Source organism: Meriones unguiculatus, chromosome 10 (genome assembly GCF_030254825.1).
Source record: "Meriones unguiculatus strain TT.TT164.6M chromosome 10, Bangor_MerUng_6.1, whole genome shotgun sequence".
NCBI lineage: Eukaryota > Metazoa > Chordata > Mammalia > Rodentia > Muridae > Meriones > Meriones unguiculatus.
Window position 1 is genome coordinate 33,924,457 of NC_083358.1, and position 21,688 is coordinate 33,946,144.

At 40.2% G+C, this 21,688-nt stretch overlaps 2 protein-coding genes across 2 annotated transcripts in view; one reads left to right on the top strand and one right to left on the bottom strand.

Annotated features, from left to right (window-relative positions):
* Ogfod1 (2-oxoglutarate and iron dependent oxygenase domain containing 1) overlaps positions 1 to 21,688 on the bottom strand; it is a 53,993-nt gene that overhangs the window by 27,270 nt on the left and 5,035 nt on the right. The window lies entirely within an intron of this gene.
* Nudt21 (nudix hydrolase 21) lies at positions 125 to 19,820 on the top strand. Its single transcript, XM_021657448.2, has 7 exons — positions 125 to 255; positions 4,086 to 4,286; positions 4,976 to 5,039; positions 8,701 to 8,790; positions 15,845 to 15,920; positions 17,687 to 17,801; positions 19,529 to 19,820. The coding sequence occupies exons 1-7, from the start codon at positions 140 to 142 to the stop codon at positions 19,548 to 19,550; spliced, it is 684 nt and encodes a 227-aa protein (XP_021513123.1). The 5' UTR covers positions 125 to 139; the 3' UTR covers positions 19,551 to 19,820.

Below are 21,688 nucleotides of genomic sequence, written 5' to 3' on the forward strand. Positions count from 1 at the left end.
TGCATTAGCCTCCTCTTGCTCTCGGCTGTTAATGGCGGGCGGCGGTCGCTGAGCGGGACGCAGTTAACCGCTGCCCGCCCCCGCGGACGTCTCCCTTGGCTCCGATTTCTGCACGTCGCCAGTGTCGGAGCTGTTCAGCATGTCTGTGGTGCCGCCGAATCGCTCGCAGACGGGCTGGCCCCGGGGGGTCAACCAGTTCGGCAACAAGTACATCCAGCAGACCAAGCCCCTCACACTGGAGCGCACCATTAACCTGTAAGTGCGGCGCGGCCTCCTTCACGCCGGATGTGCTATGTCTCTTCCGGGATGCGCGCTTTTTCTCTCAGACCTCTTTTTTCGCCCCCGACTTGGCACTTTCCCTATTTCAAAGAGAGGCTTGTTTCCCCTCTCTCTTTATGCAGTCATGGCTAAAAGGCACGTTTGCTTTGAATTCATCGTAAAATGTGCGTTCTTTCAGTGTATTGTGTTTTCATCGCATTTGTATCTGTGTATTTGAAATAACTTATCAGTTTTATAGGGTGTGCATTTCTTTTACAGTAAGGTTTCCAGATTTACCTCTAACGGCATAGGTTTTTTTATTTAAATGTGTAGTATTCCACCCAGTGACCACATTTTAATTCACTTTCGTGCTGTCTGGTTTACGTCTTGCGTTCGTTTGTCTTGTCTACTGAAGTGAGGTCATCATCGCAGGTACCCAGTAGACGAAGTTAGGAGTACACTCTGATGTCTAGGGTGCTTTCAAAGACGGTTGGAAGTACCTTACATGTTGGCCAGACAGCCAGTTTGCTGGCTGTTTTGTTTTTAACACACCTTCTTCTTAGGCAAATGGTTGCATTTTGAGATCACTCTCAAACACAATTATGCTGTAGAAAGAAATTGAGATTGGGATATAGCTCACGCATTATTTGGTATCCCACTCCCCAATGTGGAGCTGATTCTAATCAGGAAAAAGTGTCCAGTTTAGGCTGGCTATGTGTTTAAAAAGTGCAAGACTTTGCTGATAGTGGATTTCGGTAAGTCATCTTAGTGTTTCTTGTTTTCATATTCAAATAAATGAGCTTTTCCTCCTAAAACCAAACGTGACATGAAATTGAAAAGTCTACCATTGTTTTTGGCAAAACAAGTCCTGGCTTGGAAACTTAGGTAATAAAATACAAGGTTTATGAAATCTGGAAATAGCTGACAGTTGTGTCAATGCAAATTAACTTTTGTCCCAAAATCCACAAAAGCTTTTAATTTCCTGTCACTTAAATGCTTACAAGATTTTCATAAAATGGAGAGGGCAAGTGCGCTTTTTGGGGGGTAGAGGCATGTTTTGAGACAGGGTTTCTCTGTGTAGCCCAGGCTGGCTTAGAACTCAGAGATCCACCCAGTGCTGGTATTAAAGGTGTGTGCCCACCACTTCAGCTAGGCAAGTTCTCTTTAAAAAAATGGATGAGCATGGGAGTAGTTTGCTAACTGGTAGAGGACTTACCTTTGTGCAGTGCCTCAGATTTCTGTCTTCAACATCTCAAAAAAGTAAAAACTGGAAGCACAAGTTCCGCATTGCTTCAATGATAAGCCAGGACCACAGGTTTTATTTAAACTTTCCTTGATTACATCAGGCCATTGTGTGGAATTGTTGAAGTAGATGTGCTTTCAGCAAGATGTTTTACAGGTTGAGCATGTTACTTTTCACTTCCTATGTAATGTGGTGTTAATAATTTTTCACACCTATGTAAATGTGGTGTTAATAAAATTACCGTGCTTGCGTTCACGTGGGTGGATTCCCTGTTAAGGAGGAAATAAATCTTTGTTTCCACAGTGTATTTCCATCTAGGGAATGCTGGATGGATGCTGGTGTACCAGGTCGTATGATGTGGAGAACACGTTCTTTGTTGCCTGCTGCTCTGATTTCACAGTTGCACAATCTAACATTTCATTCTGCTGAGATCCTGTGATGTAGGAGATAGCCCTTGCAATAGACATGTGACTGATCTCAACTCTCTCTAATGCAGGTTGGGAAAACCACATCTTAACACATGTAAAACATTGTATAGTACATAAAGCTATGTATAGTAACCTCTTCCTAATAATGACATTAGATTCATTATTGGAGCCACTGCAAAATTATTCATCTTTAAAGTCACCTGAAAATGGTATATTTGTATTATTTTAGAACTACTTTGCTTATGCTTAGAATTTTACTTCTGGAAATAATATTTTTCTTTGGCTACCTTAATTTCCCTTCTTAAGAACAACTAAGGAGAGTATGTAGTCTGTTAATGTCAAGAGTTTTTTGTGCATGTTGCTATATGCGTTCATGCAAATGTGTGCACTTGTGCCTGTGAGGGTGTACGTGTGTGTTCACAGCATTTGTGAATGTGTGGGTGAGCCTGTGTTACAGCACACATGTTGAGTGAAGACAATCTCCAGTGTCAGTTCTCACCTAATTAGTTTGAGAATAGGATCTCTTGTTTGATGCTGTTGCATCAGGCTTCCTGATTCAAAGCTTCCAGGAGCTTTTCTGTCTCTGCCATTCAGCTTGTTGTAGGAACACTGGGATTTTCGGTGTGCCTACTGCAGCCAGCTTTGTGTGAGTTCTGGGGATTCAACCTTGGGTTCACTTTGCATGTCAAGAGCGTTACCCGCTGAGCCTCTCCCCGGCCAAGTTTGTATGTGTTTGCTGGTGTGCCTGTATATATGCATATGCAGCTACAGGACAGTACTGGGTATTGGTTTCCTACTTGTTAAAACATACACATTTTATATGCTGTGTGCGTAGTACGTTGGTACCCACAGTGGTCAAAGGAAAGTGTGGAGTCTTTTCAGCTAAAGTTGCAGGTGCTTATGAGCCTCCTAACATTTGCACTCTGAACTAAAATCTAGTATTCTGGAACAGCAGCAAGTGATTTAACTTTTGAGCTCTCTCTCCAGCTACTTCCCACTCACTTTTTTTTTTTTTTTCCTTGAACTTGCTGAGTAAGCTAGGCTGGTTGGCCAGTGAACCTCAGAATCCACCTGTCTTTACCACCACAACTCTAGGACCACCATGCTCAGTTTTTGGTTGGTGGTTTTTGTTTGTTTTTGCTGGGTCCTGGAAATTGAATTTAGGTCACATGCTTGCCTGATAAGTTCTTACTGACTTTTTCCCAGCCCAAGAGCAAGGACTTTTTTGTTTCTTGTTTGTTTTTGGTAGATGAGCTACTTTGGGATTAGCCATGTTCATTCAGAACAACCTTACTGAAAAATAATCCCCCATAAATAAGGGGCTGCTAGGTAGAATGTGTGATAAAATATAAGTGTGGGAAAAGGAAAATCTGATCTTTACAAAGCAATTGATTCGATCAGCTGCTGGGTGGGGCCTCTCAGGCTGGCATTCGAGGCTCCTGTCTGTAAGCATAGCAGAGTATTGTTACTAGTGTCAGAGAGACTGGCTCTCTCCCATGGGGTAGGTCTTAGGGTGGGCCAGCCATTGGTTGGACATTCTTCAGTCTCTGTCTTTATCTCTGCACATCTTGTAGGCAGGGTAAGGTGGATGTAGAAGTCTTAGTAGGCTCAGACTAAAAAGGAGGACAGGTTGAAGCCACTGTGGTCGTGCATGTCCTTAAACCCAGCAACTTGGGAGGGAGAGGCAGGCTTGTCTCTGTGCCCAAGGCCAGCCTGGACTACAAGTGATTTCCAGGACAACTCTGATTCAGTAAACAAGCAAGCTAAAAAATGAAGAAGAAAAGTTGATCTGAAAACTAGACAAATCTGAGTAGTTGTGCTAACTTGTAGAGAGAAAATAATTGGAAAGGGACCAGTGAAGTGGCTCTGCAGGTGAGGGTGCTTGCTGCCAAGTTTGATATGAATTCAATCCCCAGAACCCACATACAGGAGGAAGAAAAGAACTGAGTGCACAAAGTTGGAGTAAGAACTCTGATTTTTGCATCGGACAGCAGCAGCAACTCTGATCTTTGCTATCTCAAGGCTGCTCATGAAACTTTGGCTGCTCTTCTGAACACAGTGCAGCTTTGCCCATGGTTTCTGTACATGTTGTTTTGAACTGTCCTGGTAAAGAGGAGCACTGTTTCTCATGCTAAATGCTTGTCTTTGGTTCACAGGTACCCACTTACCAATTATACCTTTGGAACAAAAGAGCCCCTCTATGAGAAGGACAGCTCTGTTGCAGCCAGGTTTCAGCGCATGAGGGAGGAATTTGATAAAATTGGGATGAGAAGGACTGTAGAAGGGGTTCTGATTGTACACGAGCACCGACTACCCCATGTGTTACTGCTACAGCTGGGAACAACTTTCTTCAAATTGTAAGTAGTGTTGGAAATTCACCTGAGACAATGTGTAATAGAATGGCTATTTTAATGCAGCTTGAAGTACAAGTTTAGCACTTAATTAAACAAATACTGTTGACAGTCTTTAAAGCTTTAAACAGTCATGATTTTCTACAGTGCAGTGCTTATTTCTTTTCATAAGTAGAAATCTGCCTGTTTCTGTATATTGTTGATATTGAACTCAGTTTCTGAAAGTGATGGCAATGTTACTGTTTGCAGTTGCTTTCATATAGCTTAATCACTTGAGCCTATAACTTTTCAAATATTTACTTACCCACTGATTAAATTGTGCCAAAACAAAAGGCCTCAAAACTAAATTGATATTCTTCAAAAATTTACCATTCCTCAAAGCTAAAGAATGCAGTCTGTTCTCTGGGCATTATATATAGCTTTCTTGTGAGGGAATCTGTGGTGGATTGCTGGCTGGTGATTGTGTTGAATATTAGCTTTTTAAAACTAGGATTGTATACAGTGGTCTGGTACTTAACATTATGGGCTCAACTTTCTAGCACATCCCCCATCTTTGGTCCTTGTTTTGATTGCTTTTCAGATGACACTGGTGTGTGTCATACGTAGTTACTCGATAACAATGATGAATATTGTGTTCTTGCTATTAGCCCGGAATTGTATTAAATTAAAAGCTGAAATTCTTAACCTTTATGCAGGCCTGGTGGTGAACTTAATCCAGGAGAAGATGAAGTTGAAGGACTAAAACGCTTAATGACAGAGGTATTTTTTTTTTTTGCTTAACCACTTTGACAATTTTTATTGCCCATCTGGATACTACCAACTTAATAAATAATTGAGTTTTCATATGTCTTGTAAAAAAATAAGTTTAATATGAATATAGTAGTAAATACAACTTAAAACCTGAATTAGTATGTATAATATTTATACTCTGTAAAATAAATGTGTCTATAATCTTAGTACTTAGGATTCTCAGGCAGAAGGATTACCTTGAGTTTATGACCGTTACATAGCAAGCTCTAGGCCAGCTGGGCCATAGTGTGAGACCTTGTTGCAAAATAAAATAAAATAAAATAAAATAAAATAAAATAAAATAAAATAAAATAAAATAAAATAAAATGTTGATGAAACAATAGTGGTAAATTGTCTTTTTGGTAGAGTTTTCAGAAGAACCAGTTTCAGAAGAAACTTACCAGTTTCCTCTGGTTCTTCTGAAGACTCTGCCAAAAAGTCAGGAGAAAGACAACTTTTAAAAGGTATAAATTCAGTAATATTTAAGGAGTGCAGATGGAGATTAACAAACTAACAAATAAATGAAGTAATAACTAAGTTTGAAAGAGCTGGAAGGTGGGTAGCTGGGCATACCATAACAGACTTAACAAAGTGTAGCTTAGCAGGAGGGCAGTTGGGAAGAACAGAAGGGCTGAGGAATTGCCACTAAGTTCCAGGGCCAGTGAGCCCGCGAGCTGGATTGGTTGAATCTGCAAAGGCTCAGTTTTTTCTATCTACATTGTCTTCCTTATTCTGTGTAGTTGAGCAAGGACTGACTGGTGACTGAATCTGTAGGAACTGAATCAGCCAATATTTAGCAGTAAAAAGTTTAGAAGATGGGGAGAATATTTGGAAACTTTTGTCCTAAATAATAAAGAATTTAGGAGTCCAGCAGTGAGGTTGGGCTGAGATCATCTGTGCAGAGAAGAGCAGAATAATACAGTTCCCTAACTGAGAGAATGTTACTCTCGCAGCCGGCTGCAGATTTCTGTGGAGAGAGTGACCAGTCCAATTAAAACTAGTTGATGCGATTTGGAGTCTCCTAAAGAGGGAGCACAGCTGTGTCAAAACTCCTGCTCCTAGCAGTGTGCATTGTTTCACTGTGTTACCCTTACTTGTAAGCAGGTAATAAGCAAATATCACTGGCTTGTGAAGAAAGGTCTGAAAAAGCGAAAGGTATTCAGCAGGAACAGAAGCTAAATGAATTACAAAAATTACGATTTTCTTGGAGTAATAGAGGTAGTACTGTTTCTGTGACTTTAACAGGGCCAGAGGGGTGGCTCAGTGAGCTTGCCACCAAGCTTGATGACCTGGGCTCTGTCTCCAGAACCCTCAGGAGGAAGACAAGCATCGATTCCACAAAGTTGTCCTCTAATTTCTACGTGTGCACTGTGGTATACTCACCATGCACACACTGTACAATAATAAAATTTTAAAAAGAAACTCAGGAAATTCTTCAGAGCTCCCAGAAGTAGTACAGGAAGCTCAAAAATCTGAAGCATGCCCTCATAATTCTGAAAGAATATAATTTCCATATCAGAACTCTCTAATATAATGTAAAGCAACCATAGGGTAAGTAATTATTTTAACACTTACAGAAATGTCAAAATGTACTATGTATTACCCTTTCTCAGGTGATAATAGAGAAAGTTTGTTTCCAGGATGAAGGAATAAGGTAAGAATGATGAATAATCAGAACATGAAGGTCCAGCACTGTAGGACAAAGGCCAGAGAAGGCTCTGGTGCCAGCTTTGAAGCTGGGCTGTGCACAGAACACAGCAGACTGATAGAGGAAAGGGAAGATGGCCTGTGATTGCTGTTAAATTGAAAACAAATTTGAGCTCTCTTTAGCGTGGTAATAAATCTAGTGATAGCAAATGAAATGCAACAGTAACTCTAAGGATAGTTGTCCAATTTAATTAGCTATAGTTTACTAATTGTTCTTTTGTGAAGGAGGTTATTAAATACTGAATATTTCTTTAATCAGATACTGATAATGGGAGGGAAAAGGCATGAATGAACCTTATGGTTTTAACACCTAATTTTTAAAAAAGATTTATTTATATATTATGTATACAGTGTTCTGTCTGCACACCAGAAGAGGATACCAGATCTTATTATAGATGGTTGTGAGCCACCATGTAGTTACTGGGAATTGAACTTAGAACCTCTGGAAGAATGGCCAGCACTCTTAACCTCTGAGCTATCTCTTCAGCCCCTTTAATACCTAAATTTTAATCTACAATTGGGGGAGGTAAATCTGTCAAAACATTACCTCAGCCAATTAATCATGGTTCACATTAGTGGTGAGTCATACTGATAGCATGACCCTTTGCTATGATTTGATTTGATAAAAGAATAGCATTTTGCCTCTATTGTCTTCCATGCCAGAATTACAGTCTCACTGGGAAATACCAGTCAAAATCCTTACCAGTATTCCTCAGAACTGCCAAGATCATCAGACTAATGGAACTATCACTGTCTAGTGCAGCCTCAGGGAAAGTGATGGCTTTAAGTATTGTATTTTAGATGGGATCCTAGGCCCAAAAATGGACATTAGGTACAGAAATTAAAGATACTGAAAACTGTATGGGTTTCTTTGGTATAGTATTGATTTATTAATTTAACATGTGCTGTACTGATGTAAGATGGTAACTGTTGGTGAAAGGCGTAGGCATCATGGGGAGTTTCCATCTTTGCAAGGATTCTCAATGTGTAAAACTATTCTAAAGCAGTTGAAAAAAAGAACACTTCTTTTAAACATAGAGACAAATACTGGGGAGAGCAACTAGGAGTTGAGTCCTTATAGCCAGCTGGGGTGGGTGAGACAGGACAGGGGATTGCTTTCTTGCTCTGAACTTTGTAGAGCTATTTTTGACCAGTGAAAGGGGTAAATAACTTTTTAAAGATTTACTTATATGTATGATTGTTTGCCTGTGTGTGTGTGTGCTTGGTACCCTCAGAGGGCAAAAGGATGGGGTTGGATTCCTAGAACTGGAGGTACAGATTGTTGTAAGCCACCATGTGGGTACTGGGAACTGAACCCAGATCCTCTGGAGCAGCAGTCAGTGCTCTTAACCACTGAGCCATCTCTCCAGCCTGAGTCTGAACTTGACCAAAATAAGAGTAATAATGGAATTTTATGAAAATGGAATGTACATTTTTGTAAATTTAAGTGGATAATTTGTGGAACTATAGGTGATTCTAGAAAATCTATTGTATGCCATTTGGCTGGTGTTGACAAATGATCACCCTTGGTTTTTCTATATATAGACAGTGTGAAAGGACAGATTTTTTTTTTTTTTTTTGAGACCTGTTTTCACTATATAGCCCTGGCTAGCTTAGAGCTTGCTTTTTAGACCTTGAACTCACAAAGATCCACCTGCCTCTGCCTCCTGAGTGTAGGATTAAATGTATGTACTACCATGCCCAGCTTTGTTGGTTCTTTTGGTAGGTTGATGCTAGATTTTGAATTAACCACGTATATCTTGATAGATGAAATGGGTAATAAATTGTAGAGAGGAAATCTGTTAGGAAGAGATTAGCTGACTGATGTCTCTGTTAGGAGTATCACTGAAAATAGTCTCTGCCACAGAGGGAATTCTTAACGTGTGTGTATTTAGATTACTCACTTTACTGCTACTTTTCACAGATACTAGGTCGTCAAGATGGAGTCCTGCAAGACTGGGTGATTGATGACTGCATTGGTAACTGGTGGAGACCAAATTTTGAGCCTCCTCAGGTCAGTGTTCAGTTGTGCTTACCAGGCATTTGCTAAAGCAGAAAACTCACTAATTCCAAACATTTAGAAAATGATCAGGGCCAGCAAGATGGCTTGGTGGGTTTGCTGCCAAATGTGATGACTTGAGTTTGATCCCTGGAACTCACATGATAGAAGAAGAGGACAAATGCTATGGCATGTGTGTACACACACACACACACACACACACACACACACGATGGAAGGAGATGACAAATGCTGCAGCATGTGTATACATACACATACACTCAAAATAAGTGGAAATTTTTTTTAAAACAATGGAAAATAATCAAAGTGCACCTTGATTTCCCATTTCTTATTTTCTTAGTTTTAATTTAAAAAAATCTTTTTTTAAACCAAACAGCTTTTTCCTTTCACGTATATGAATTTGTGCCTGGTACCCAAGGAGGTCAGAGAGAGGGAACTGGATCCTTAGAAGTAGAATTAGGTGGTTACCACAGGTGCTAAAAATGGGACCCTCCCCTCCACATAAAAAATAAACTTTTTTTTTTCTTTCTATTTTTGATTTTTCGAGACAGGGTTTCTCTGTGTAGCCCTGGCTGTCCTGGATTGTAAATCAAGCTGGCCTCAAACTCAGAGAGATCCACTTGCCTCTGCCTCCTGAGTTCTGGGAAAATAGGCATTTGCCATTACTGCCCAGCACAAATAGAAATATTTAAAATTTAAAGATTAAAGTAGATCTTGCCTTTCAATTTCCTTTTCTTAATTCCTTAATTTATATTTAGAAAACATTTACAAAGCCAAGCAGCATTTCCTTCTCCTATTTTTACTGCATGTATGTATGTATGTATGTATGTTTTTATGTGTGTGGAATGTGCTTTGTAGCCAAGTCTGGCCTTGAATATTCTACCTCCAAAGTATTGGGATTACAGTATGCAGAAATAGTAAACCACAGTTTCAGGATGATACTGTTTTTGTGTTTTGCTTCTTTCTTGAGGTGTTGGGGAAAGAACCAGGCTTCATGCATGCTGGGCTAGTTCTATCCCACCTATTTTCTTTTATGAAAAAAAATTTAAAATATGTAAATGTAGAATTACAGTAAGTAAAATTCATCTTTAACAGCAATTCATGGTGAAACATTACCTCCCCCTTGCTGCTGCTTCATCTTCTCACTCTCACCATGGACTGTTTTGAAGCAAATCCTAGGGGTATTCTTTCAAATGTAAATAGTGTAAATTGTAAAAGTATTTTATTTTATTAAAAGTGGGCAATGGAGATTGGAGAGATGGTTAAGTGGTTAAGAGCATATGCTGGTCTAGTAGAGGGCCAGAATTCCAGGACCAGAATATATATTACGTGGTTCACAGTCACCTGTAATTCCAGCCTCACAGGAGCTGACACAGCTGCCCTCTGTGGACACCTTACCCATGTGCATAGACACACGCGTATACATGGTTAAAAAGGATAAAGACAAAGGGCTGAAGAGATGGCTCAGCAGGTAAGGGCACTTGCTGCTCTTACAGAGGACTAGAACCAGTTCCCGGCACTCACAGGTAGTTCACAACTATCTGTAACTCCACTTCCAGGGGATCTGACATCTTCTGGCCTCTGAAGGCATCAGGCACACAGTTAATTTCTTTAAGGAGAAAAGGGACAGTGTGTTTGGGACACTGTGAATCCAAACTTCATTCCTAAAGACCTTAGTGAATATGAGAGAGAGAACATATGCAATTCTCAGTAGGGTGGGTGCCCAGTAGGTGCCTAGACTCCTAGGGAATCACCCACAGGGACCTGATTGCTTCTATTTTCTGTATGAAGTGGTTGGTATCACGCAAGCGACTGAATGAGAAGCTGTACTAGAGCAGGGTAGACATAAAGCCAGAAGCCAGCATGTAAATTTGAAGGCCTGGCTGTTCTACCCAGATAGATGGCTGATCTTAAAGCTGTTGAAAAGATAACCACTGAAGCAGAGCTGCTTCCTTGTAGTGTTCCAAGTCCTAGGTCTTAGAATCTGGAGGGTACTACAATGGAGTATTACGTGGTTATTTTTTTTCCTTTTTTCTTTATTTTATTATTATTATTTTTTTATCAGTTACATTTTATTAACTCTGTATCCCAGCCCTGTCCCGATCCCTCATTCCCTCCCAGTCCCTCCCTCCCTCCCTCATCTTCACCGTGCCCCTTTCCAAGTCCACTGATAGGGGGGCCTCCTCCCCATTCATCTGATCCTGTTTTATCAAGTATCTTCAGGACTGGCTGCAAAGTCCTCCTCTGTGGCCTAACAGGACTGCTCCTCCCTTCGGGGGTGGGGAGACCAAAGAGCCAGTCATTGAGTTCCTGTTAGAAATAGTCCTTGTTCCCCTCACTTTGGGAAACCAATTGGTTACTGAGCTACCACAGGCTACATCTGAGTGGAGGTTCTAGGTTATAACCATACATGGTCCTTGGTTGAGTGTCAGTCTCAGAAAAGACCCTGTGCCCAGATATATTTGGTCCTTGTGGAGCTCCTATCCTTTCCCCAACAGACTAACTCCCCTTCTTTCTTATGATTCCCTGTACTCTGCCAAAGGTTTGGTCATGAGTCTTTGCTTTGAAAACACTGCTAGTTAGAGTCTTTCAGATGCGCTCAGTAGACTTCTGTCATACGTTCTGTCTTTCTAAATGAGGATTGATCATCTTACCCCATGTCCGCTCAATTGATTATCTTTTTTAGGTGTATAGATTTCATTATGTTTATCATATCTTATAGGTCTATGTAAGTGAGTATATCCCATGTTTGTCTTTCTCCTTCTGGGATATTTCACTCAGAATGATCTTTTCTAGATCGCACCATTTGCCTGCAAATTTCATGATTTCCTCCTTTTTGATTGCTGAGTAGTATTCCATTGTGTAGAAATACCACAATTTCTGTATCCATTCCTCCGTTGATGGACATCTGGGTTGTTTCCAGGTTCTGGCTATTACAAATAAAGCTGCTATAAATATGGTTGAGCAAGTATCCCTTTTGTGTACTTGAACGAACTTTGGGTATATACCTAGCAGTGGTATAGCTGGGTCTTGAGGAAGCACTATGTATTATGTGGTTATTATAAGGTCTACTTCTGAGAAATGGCTGTGTGGAAATGCTCTGGTTAAAAAATATTGCCTTGTATTGGTGAGGGGAAGTATTATAGTAAACATAAGCAGTGTCTTCAAAAAATCTGGGTGATAGGCTAGGGACAGATGGAAGGGGAGGAGGACCTCCCCTATCAGTGGACTTGGAGAGGGCATGGGAGGAGATGAGGGAGGAAGGGTGAGATTGGGAGGAAATGAGGGAGGAGGCTGTAGCTGGGATATGCATTTTTTTAAAGCTGGGAATGGGACCTTGCTCATGCTCCACAAGATGCTACCACTGACCTGCATCCTCAATACAAAAGGATGCACCATTATCATACTAAAGGAATTGCATCAAGTGTCTAGCCATTATTTTCATATCTTGATTTTTTTTTAATTTTTTTTTTTATTTTTTTATCTTTTTTGAGACTGGGTATTTGTGTAGTCCTGGCTGTCTTGGAACTTGCTATCTAGACTAGGCTGCCTTTGAACTCAGAGAGATCCTCTTGTCTTTGCCTCCCAAATGCTGGGATTTAAAACATGTGCCACCATGCGTAGCTATCCTGATTATTTCCAGTTTTCATATTTGTTTGATTTAGGATAGTCTCATGTCTCTCTTATAGGGTTTGTAACTCTTTTTTTCCTACCCTTGTAAATCATGTTAAATGAAAACAGGCTGTCTTGTGTTTCAATTGTCAATAGCATCTATGAATTATTGAATGCATGCTCTTTCTCCTAAATGTTTCATATACTGATAAATCGGTTTACTGGATTCAGGCTCAGTTAATGGGGCAAAGGCAATAACCAAGGCAAGGTGGTACATTGCTGTTGTGTAACAAATTACAGGTTGAGTATTCCTAACGCAAAAATCTGAGACCCAGAGGCTTTAGTTGACATACTGAAAAAGCTTTCGATCTTGTAATTTTGGACTTTTGAGTTGGGGATACTCATGAGTGTAAATATTACAACAAAACTCTAGAATCTGAAGTACTTTGAACATGTGCATTTCCAGTAAGGGTATTCAATTGGCACCTCCCAACTTAGCAGCCTAAAGCAATAGGTATTATCTTGGAATTTTCAGGGCCTTTTGAAGTCGCAGATTCTCAGGTGGGACGGAGTCAAAAATCAAGTGGGGCAAGGATCTAATCCCTAGTTCACATGCATGCAGACCTTCTTCTTGGCTATTAGACTAGAGTCTTCAGTTTTTGCCAGTTGGCTGAGGGCTGCCCTCAGTTCCTTGTCATCTTTAAAGGATAATTCCCTCTAGGATGGCTGCCTTTCCTAGAACATGTAATTGAAGAGGATGTAAGAAATTATGTCAGGGGCTGCCAAGTAGGAAGCTGTGGTCAGTTAGCTTCCTGGTCTTGGCAGTGGTAGATGATCACTTCTGTATTCTATTTGCTGCACTCTGCTCCGTGGTGGGAGAGAGTCCCAAAGGTGTGAATGCAAAAGAAGACCTCTGGATATTTAGGTCATTTTGAATGCTGGCTTTCATAGGTAGTGGTTTGTCCTTTTATAAGATCTCATCCTATTTGTGTGTGTGTGTGTGTGGTGGCTCATGCCTTTAATCCTGCTAGTTAGGCAGAGGCAGGTGGATCTCTGTGAGTTCAAGGCTAGCCAGGTATGTACAAGTAGTGCCAAATCAGCTAGTGCTTTCATAGTGAGACCATGTCTCAAAGGTGAGAAAAAAAGGCTACACTATTTGGTTGGTTTTCATAACGTTAACAGCTATTAATAACATTGTTATTAATTTCCTACACTCATGAAGTCACTATACACAGAGAAAGTTAACCTCATCAACTATTTCCTTACTCTGGGGTATAGAGTACTATAGGAAATAGTAGATGCTTCTTTTCCTTTCCTAAGTTTTCAGAAGAATGCATTCATACTTCAAGGATATATCATGAGGTGAATAGGACAGATATAGCTACAGCTTGTTTGAGAGGTGAGATAGAAAGTAGCAGAGTATAGGGAGAGGGGGACAAAAAGAAGCAGTTGTTTAAAAAAAACAAACAAACAAAAAGACAATATGATCTGGGCATGGTAGACAAACCTATAACCTCATTATTTTCGAGGTAGAGGCAGAAAGGAGTCATGGCTAATCTTAGCTCCATACTGAGTCCAAGCCCCGCACCATCAACATTGAGACCCTGTCTCAAAAAATAAAACACACCAGAGCAAAATCAAACAAACCTCTACACAATAGTAATACTTACTGTATCCATGAGCAGCAAAATTAATATTGCTAAGGGCTTTCAAGGAACCGTATCAAATGTCCCTCTGAATTGTCTGTCAGGAAGATGGAAACCTATATCCCTGTGGGCAAGACTTGAATAAATTCCCCTATAGTTTCATGAATTGAGAAACTTTGTAGACTCCAGAAAAGTTTGGCCTGCCCTAACATTTGAGGGAAAGTGAGATTCTCAGATATGGGTATGGACACCTCATTGCAGTGTTCGTATGACTATATGGGCTTATTTGATGTTATTGATGCTCAGATTTTCATACTTTAGCTAATAAGGCAGCATCTTAAAGTTGCATCTTAAATTCTTTGGACAGATCAAAGCCCTATTATTGGAGAGCTTCTTTTCATAACAGCATGTTCCAGGTCAAGTGTTATACAGTACTGGCCAGGCAAAAGATGTCCTGTTTTCTCCTGACTGCTGTGTGTAGCTGAGGATGAGTACCCACGGCTCTGGGGACACTGGGATTCCTGAGGATTACCACAACACATCTGTGACCTGACTTTAGGGAGCAAAATGTCATGCACAAAGGGTGAAGTTGCTATTTCAAAGTTATATGCAACAATTATTCTAAACAGGCTTTGGTTCCTTGACCTAATTGGAAAGTACACAGTGATAACTCTGAAGTCTTCCATGCTGTTTTCTGAATACCGTCCCTTATCTCCTCTACTGTGGCTCTCTGGCTATTCCTTTGCTTCACTGAAGCATAAGGTTGGCTCTGGAAATATGGATATAAATGGAGTGCTGTGTGTTTGTTTGACTTTAGCCAACTTCTCTGTTTTCACTGGGTGTCACTGTGGAAAGGTATTATCATTTCCTTGTCTCTGTCTTTTCTTATCAGCTGCATCAGCTTAGCTATTAAGAACAGAATTATAGAACAGCCTTTTGGAAAGGGGGAAGCAGTAAATAGAAGAAATTTGTTTTGTTTGGCCATGATTTGTTGACTGTGAATCATAGGTGTTTTATCAATGTGCTCTTTGAACTACTTTTCACTTCTTTGTTCTTTCACTGTTATGATTCTGGTTTTCAGATAGACCTCCAAAACCTGGGATAGTTGCTTCAGGTCATTTGTATTTAGGGCACTGCTGATGGATAGCCATACTAATTGAGCACTGCTTGAGTGCCAGTGAGGGATAGAGATTAGGAAGCAAGTAGTAGGCTTTTGTAATGAGTAAAGAACTGAATAGAGGCAGTTGTAGTGTGCTTTCACTAAACTGGGGTACTGGCTCTTTTTTTTAATTCTTATTTTTATTTTATGTTTATTGAGGTTTTGCTTGCATGTATATCTGTGTGGGAGTGTTTGATCCTGGAGTTACAGTTGTGAACTGCTATGTGGGTGCTGGGAATTGAAGCCAGGTCATCTGGAAGAGTAGTTAGTACTCTTAACCACCAAGCCATCTCTCCAGCCCTTGGGTACCAGCTAGCATCTAAACTGAAAATTTCTATGTAGAGTTAAGTGTAATAGCTGTACCTCTCCCCCTCCCATATCAAATTGCTCGTAGTTTTTCTAAATATTTTCTCCAGCAGTTAGACCCAGCTGGCAGAACTCCACTCAGGTCATTTTTGTGGTAAAGCATGTACCATGTGTAGGGGAGTAGGAGGAAGGGCAAAGAGCATCTTGTCAAATACCTCTATAGTTGAGCTTTGTGTCTGAAATTAGAGAACTTGAAAATTAAGACATGAGGTATAAAGAAGAGTGATACTTGAAACCTACAAGTTACTCTCATTTTCTGTTTTAGTATCCATATATTCCTGCACATATTACAAAGCCCAAGGAACATAAGAAGTTGTTTCTGGTTCAGCTTCAAGAGAAAGGTAAGATATTTGTCTGGAAGGCAGCCATCTAAAAACTCTTTTAAAGTGTCCTCTGAGGTTCTCTGCTTGTCTTCTCCAGTTTTCTTGAAAAGCTTTAGGTTCACTGTAAGACTGAAAACACCTATCAATCACACTTATGCAAAATCACCTAGTTTCTCTTTGTGCCAGTCATGGTGTAGGGGGAAATGAAATTGAACTAGAGCTTAAAATAAGAGATTATCATATTTTTACCAATATTTTGTAGTTCAGCTGTTACTGAATTTTACATTGTGGTAAGGTAAAAAATCTCAACATTGTCTTTTTGAAAAATCTTCAGAGCTGTTATGTTTCAACAAGTAACTGTCCTATCCCAGCTTCCCATCCCTACGTCCCTACCTCAAAAACAAAGAACAAAATACCCCAAGATTTCATGTAGCCCGTCCGCCTCCACCCCCTGGTGCTGCGATTGCAGGCTTTCTACCACCCATGGCGCTGGGTTTTTCTTTAACATTGAGACAAGTTCTTGCTGTGTGTCCCAGGCTTGGCTCCAAATTAGTCAGTCAGTCTCTCTTTGATTTGTTTTAATTGTGTGTGCGCACATGTGCACACATACACGCACGTGTGCCTGCCTGCCTGCCAGCCATTCTTTCTTTCTGCATGTGTGTGGGTATGTCCACATGAGTGCAGGTCATGGTAACTAAACTTCAGCCCTCTGAAAAAATAGCAATTGCTCTTAACTGCTGAGTCTTTTTTTTTTTTTTTTTTTTTTTTTTGCCTGCCTAGCTGTGTGTCTCTCTCTGTGTCATCCCTCCTCTTCCCCCTGACTGAATATCCTTAGGAGTGCTATATTGACCTATAGCTCACTGGTTAGGTTAAACTGGCTGGCCACTTGTGCTTTTACCAGCACCAGGATTACAAGGTTGACCTTCATATGGGTTTGGGGGATTGAACTCTGTTCCTCATGCTTGGAAGGTAAGCCTCCAAGTCTTGATCCTCCTGCTTCAGCCTCTTGAGTGCTGGAATTGTCACAATTCCTGGCTCCTCCTCTTACAATATAGTTTTATGAGAATAAATTATTATAAACCCGAGGCAATTCTCAGCTTGCTTTTTTAAGTTGTTTATAGCATTTCTCTCTTACGAGTTTTAAATATATGTCTATAATCTCTAGAAGACACAGACAACCAAAAATGAGTAGTGAGAATTGTCCTTTTCCATAAAAGTTTTTCTCAGGACTGGGGAGATCGCTCAGGTAAATCGTTCACTGTGCAAGCATCAGAACCTGAATTTGGCTCTTTAGCACCCATGTAAAAAGATGAATGAACATGATAGTAAACCTCTATAACTGTAGACCAGTAGGCAGAGACAGGTTGAATCTGGGAGTTTTCTGGCTAGCTGGTCTAGCCAAAATAGTGAGCTCTAAGTTAACTGAGAAACTCAAAAAATAAGGTTGGGGGGGGGGGACTTTGGGCCAGGTGTGACAGTTCATACCTTCATTCCCAGCACTCAGGAGGCAGAGGTAGGCAGATCTCTGAGTTCAAGGCCAGCTTGGTCTACAGAGCTGGTGGTGTTGGAGGACAGTCAGGGCTGCATAGAAACCATGCCTTAAGCCCCTCCCTCTCCCCTAAAAGAGGTGGGATCAAGGAAGAGACATTACATATGCATGCATGGGTGAACACACACATCAAAGCTTTTCTCAAATGTAAAATTGTTGATTAATTACAAAGTGCGAGTTAAAATTATATGAAAGATTAAAGAAATTGAATACTGGCTTTTTGTTTTGTTTGTAGCCTTGTTTGCAGTCCCTAAAAATTATAAGCTGGTAGCTGCACCACTGTTTGAATTGTATGACAATGCACCCGGATATGGACCCATCATTTCTAGTCTTCCTCAGCTGTTGAGCAGGTATGGAATATTGAACATTCCTGATGGAATTATGTAAAATGTCAAAAACATTTGGAGCTACTTGAACTGATAGTTCACAAATTTTACAGCTTAAGGAAAACACAGCTGATATATTTTTACATTGTATGTAATCAGTAGATTAAAATATTACTAAAAGTACCTGAAGACCCAAATTATGGCATGACATTCTGATATTTATGTAATTGTTCTTCCTTAGGTCTGATATTTTCCACAGTTAAGTTTGCAGTCTATTCAAAGAAGAGATGGTAAAACAGTCAATATTTAAAATATGGAGTGTAATCGTCTATATAAAAATTGGGATAATCAAATCTTTTAGTGCAGTTTTCTCTCTTTTTTGGAATTGGCAAATGGAATATAGTCCTATAGTTTTATATGGAGTCTGAATTTTTAGATAAGTAGAATTTTTTGTTTTTGTTTTTTGACAGTGTCTCTCTATGTAGCCCTTGGCTGTCATGGAACTCACTATGTAGACCAGGCTGGCTGAGAATTCAGAGATTTGCCTGCCTCTTCCTTGCAGTGCTGGGATCAAAGGCATGTGCCACTACGCCCCACTGGAGTATGCATTTTCAAAATTGATTTTTATTAGTTGAGTTTCTTAAAGCCAAACATGGATAAGAACTGCAGCTAAAACAGTTTATTATGAGATGAGGCATGGTGGTTGTACTGTGAGTTCAAAGCCAGCCTGCTCTACATAGTGAGTTCTAGGCTAGCCAGGGTTATATAGTGAGGCCCCTGTGTCAAACAACAAAAGAAGAAAAGAATATGGGTTGTATTCTGGAGAGATGGTTTAGTGGTTAAGAGTATGTGTTGATTTTGCAGTGGATCTGAATTTGGTTCATAGCACCCATGCTAGGCAGTTCACAACTGCCTGATGCGTCTGGCACCTGTGCTCATGTGTGTGTACATGAACACTTGCATTCTCATGCTTCTTCTCTCTCTCTCTTGTGCAGGTATGCGACTGACAAAATCTTTTGTATCTTGTAGTCAGTGTTTGGGTTTGAGTCCTACTTTCTAATGATTTATTTTTATTTTATATACACTAGTGTTTTAGCTACATGTGAGAGTGTCAAATTCCCTGGAGCTGGAGTTAAGACAATTGTGAGCTGCCATGTGGGTGCTGGGAATGAACCCAGGTCCTCTGGAGGAGCAGCCAGTACTCTTAACCTCCAAGCTGTGTCTCCAGTCCTTTCCGATACTTGATAATAGTAAAACTGACAAACTTAACTTGTTTGCCATATACTTCATATGCAAGTGAAGACAGGAATTTCTTCATAGTACTGTCAGGACCAAGTCAGCCAGCACATATAAAATGCTCAGAACTAAGTACCTGGAAGTACTTATTACAAGTGAGTTTAACGGCACCCTAGTCATGGTATTAGCTTCTGTGGAAGCTTGGTGAGTGTAGAATATGCTGCCTTTTTACTTTATCCCTGATCACCCTCCAGCTGTGGCTCCTCTACTTAGGCGTCTTGAATATGTGTGTACAGAGCAAAGGACATGTAACAACTTCTTATGCCTTCAAGGAACTTTGTGGTTTATACTTAACCACATTTACTCTCTTAATGTTTCGCATGGTAAGTATTCAGCTGCACTTCCTTAGTGTGTAAGCATGACCGATGAGTGCAAACTGTCTAGCTGTAGAAGTGCTAAGTGTGTCAGAGGAATTTTAATACTGTTTTTAATAAATTTTTTTTTTGTAAATGCAGGTTCAATTTTATATACAACTGAATTTCTGCACACAGAAGTAAAAGAAGCCGTCTCCGTGAGCACAGCTTACACATGTAGAAGAATAATTGTAGAAAAAATTTTGGTTTTTTCCTTGTTCCCTAAATTGCCGCCACCTTCCTGTTTGAAGAGTAAAAAATATGAACTAGATAGTGGTGTAAACATGTGACTGTTCATTAACTTTTGGTTCAATTCATTTTTTGTACATTAAAGTGAACTTCCTGTTTGTATTTTTTTTTTTTTTTAAGTTTCTCATTAAACTCTGAAAAATCTTACAGTTTGAGGATTCTTTTTTTTTTCCCCCTGTTTTAGACTGGGGAATGCTAAAACCTGATTGTGGTTTAGATGAGCTGAGATTATGGGTCCTTGGCTCCAATACTGTTGTAAGCATATGATCCTAGACTGTGACCGGTGTTTGTAATGAGGGCTTTTCATTACTCTGGGGAACTAAATTTATTTGATTAAGTCCACGGTGCAGTATGTACCAAACTACACTCTAGTAAGCTCTGTTACAGGGAATCCCCAGTATGTACATTCTGTAACTGTCAAGGCCTTACTTCACAAGTTAAGACACTAAACATTTGGGAAACCACCAAGATTAGGTAAGCTGTAAACCACTGGAATTGGTATAAAAAGAGGTCCATCCTAGAACTCATTGTAGTATTTGCTTCCATGTAATGGGATAGTGATTATCTGCACTACTATGAAATTGCTTCTTACTGAGCCATGACAAAATAACATCAGCTTTTAAACTCTCAGATTGCAGAGTTACACTTACAGGAATCTGAGGTGTTGTATCCATAGTGATAGGATTCATGATTTAAGCAAGCAGCAAAGCTTTTCAAAAATATTTTAGAATAGGCTGGTATGGCGGTACACAGCTTTAATCCCAGCACCTGGACACCTACTGCCAGAAAATCAAGAATTACAGGATAACTGAGATCCCTAGCAAGTCCATACCTCAAAAAAACAGGAGAAACAATGGAATAGTCTGAATCACCTGGATTCTACAGGTCAGGATGGGTTTCATCAGCCTAAGAGGAAACAGCAAATTTAAACTTTAAAAACACTGCCCAGTTAGGATGAAATTATAGGGAATAAAGCTTTAGGACAAAGACGGTTGAGTTTGGAGGCACACACCTTTACCCAGCACTCCAGAGGCAAAGGCAGGCAGATCTCTGGAGTTCCAGGCCAGCTATGGGTACACAGTGAGACCCTACGAAGTCTTACAGGCTGGGAGTTGCTGTTGTTCAGAACTTGATTTGGTTCCAGACACCACAGGGTGGCTCACAGCGATCTGTAACTCCAGTTCCACATGATCTGACACTGCTCCCCTTGGGCACTAGGCATGCATGTGGTGCATATACCTACATGTAGGCAAAACACTCATAAAAATAAAAATCTGAAAAAGGCAAAGGACTTGGCTGATTGTGTCATTACGAATGGTCAGCATAGTTGCTTTATTGCAGACTTCTAATGTAATGAAAGAAAAGTTTTACAAGATGTAGCAAGTTATAATTTTTTTAATAGGTAGAAATAAGCTTAGTTCTCACATTTTTATGGCGTTTGCTAGAAGGCCTGTCTCCTAAATATAGGTCAATAGCAAATGTATCAATATGTTGTTCTGTTTAGCTTTGACAATCAGGTCAAAAGTGGCCAAGGAATTAACCTCATTAAGTTTATTTAGAGTTATGTGGTAAAGCACTAGTCTTCATGACCGAGAGTGACAGCTGATTTCCTCTGTAAAGCCACTTGTTCCTTGAATACTCCTTTACCCTAGGGGCCAACAGTTTTACCCCAGTAGTTTATGTTAGTGTATTCCTAGTTTATCATGGGTTTATTGATTAGAATCCAGCTAATCCTTGAGACTTGGGAGGGTAGACATGGAGCAAGGTTGGCTGTGCGCATCTTCCTCGACTGGGCTCTGGAGAGATGCTACAGCATCTCGTTTTTAGATGTTAGTGTTGCTGTTCTGGGAAGGTGGGGAGGTGAAGTTCCTACCTGTGATCTAGAGCGTGCTGTCAGAAAAGTCACCTCATTCACTCATCCTTTGTAACTTAAGCTTTGACCCAGAAATGATTTCCTCTTCTAAATTACGGCGCCAGCCATTCATATTCTGGTTTAAGTTACCTGGCTAACTG

Excerpts from the sequence above, each read along its gene's own strand:
- Nudt21 (XM_021657448.2), top strand. The coding sequence starts at position 140 with ATGTCTGTGGTGCCGCCGAATCGCTCGCAGACGGGCTGGCCCCGGGGG. Across the intron at positions 256-4,085 it reads CTGGAGCGCACCATTAACCT|GTACCCACTTACCAATTATA; the intron begins GTAAGTGCGGCG and ends TTTGGTTCACAG. Across the intron at positions 17,802-19,528 it reads CTTCCTCAGCTGTTGAGCAG|GTTCAATTTTATATACAACT; the intron begins GTATGGAATATT and ends TTGTAAATGCAG.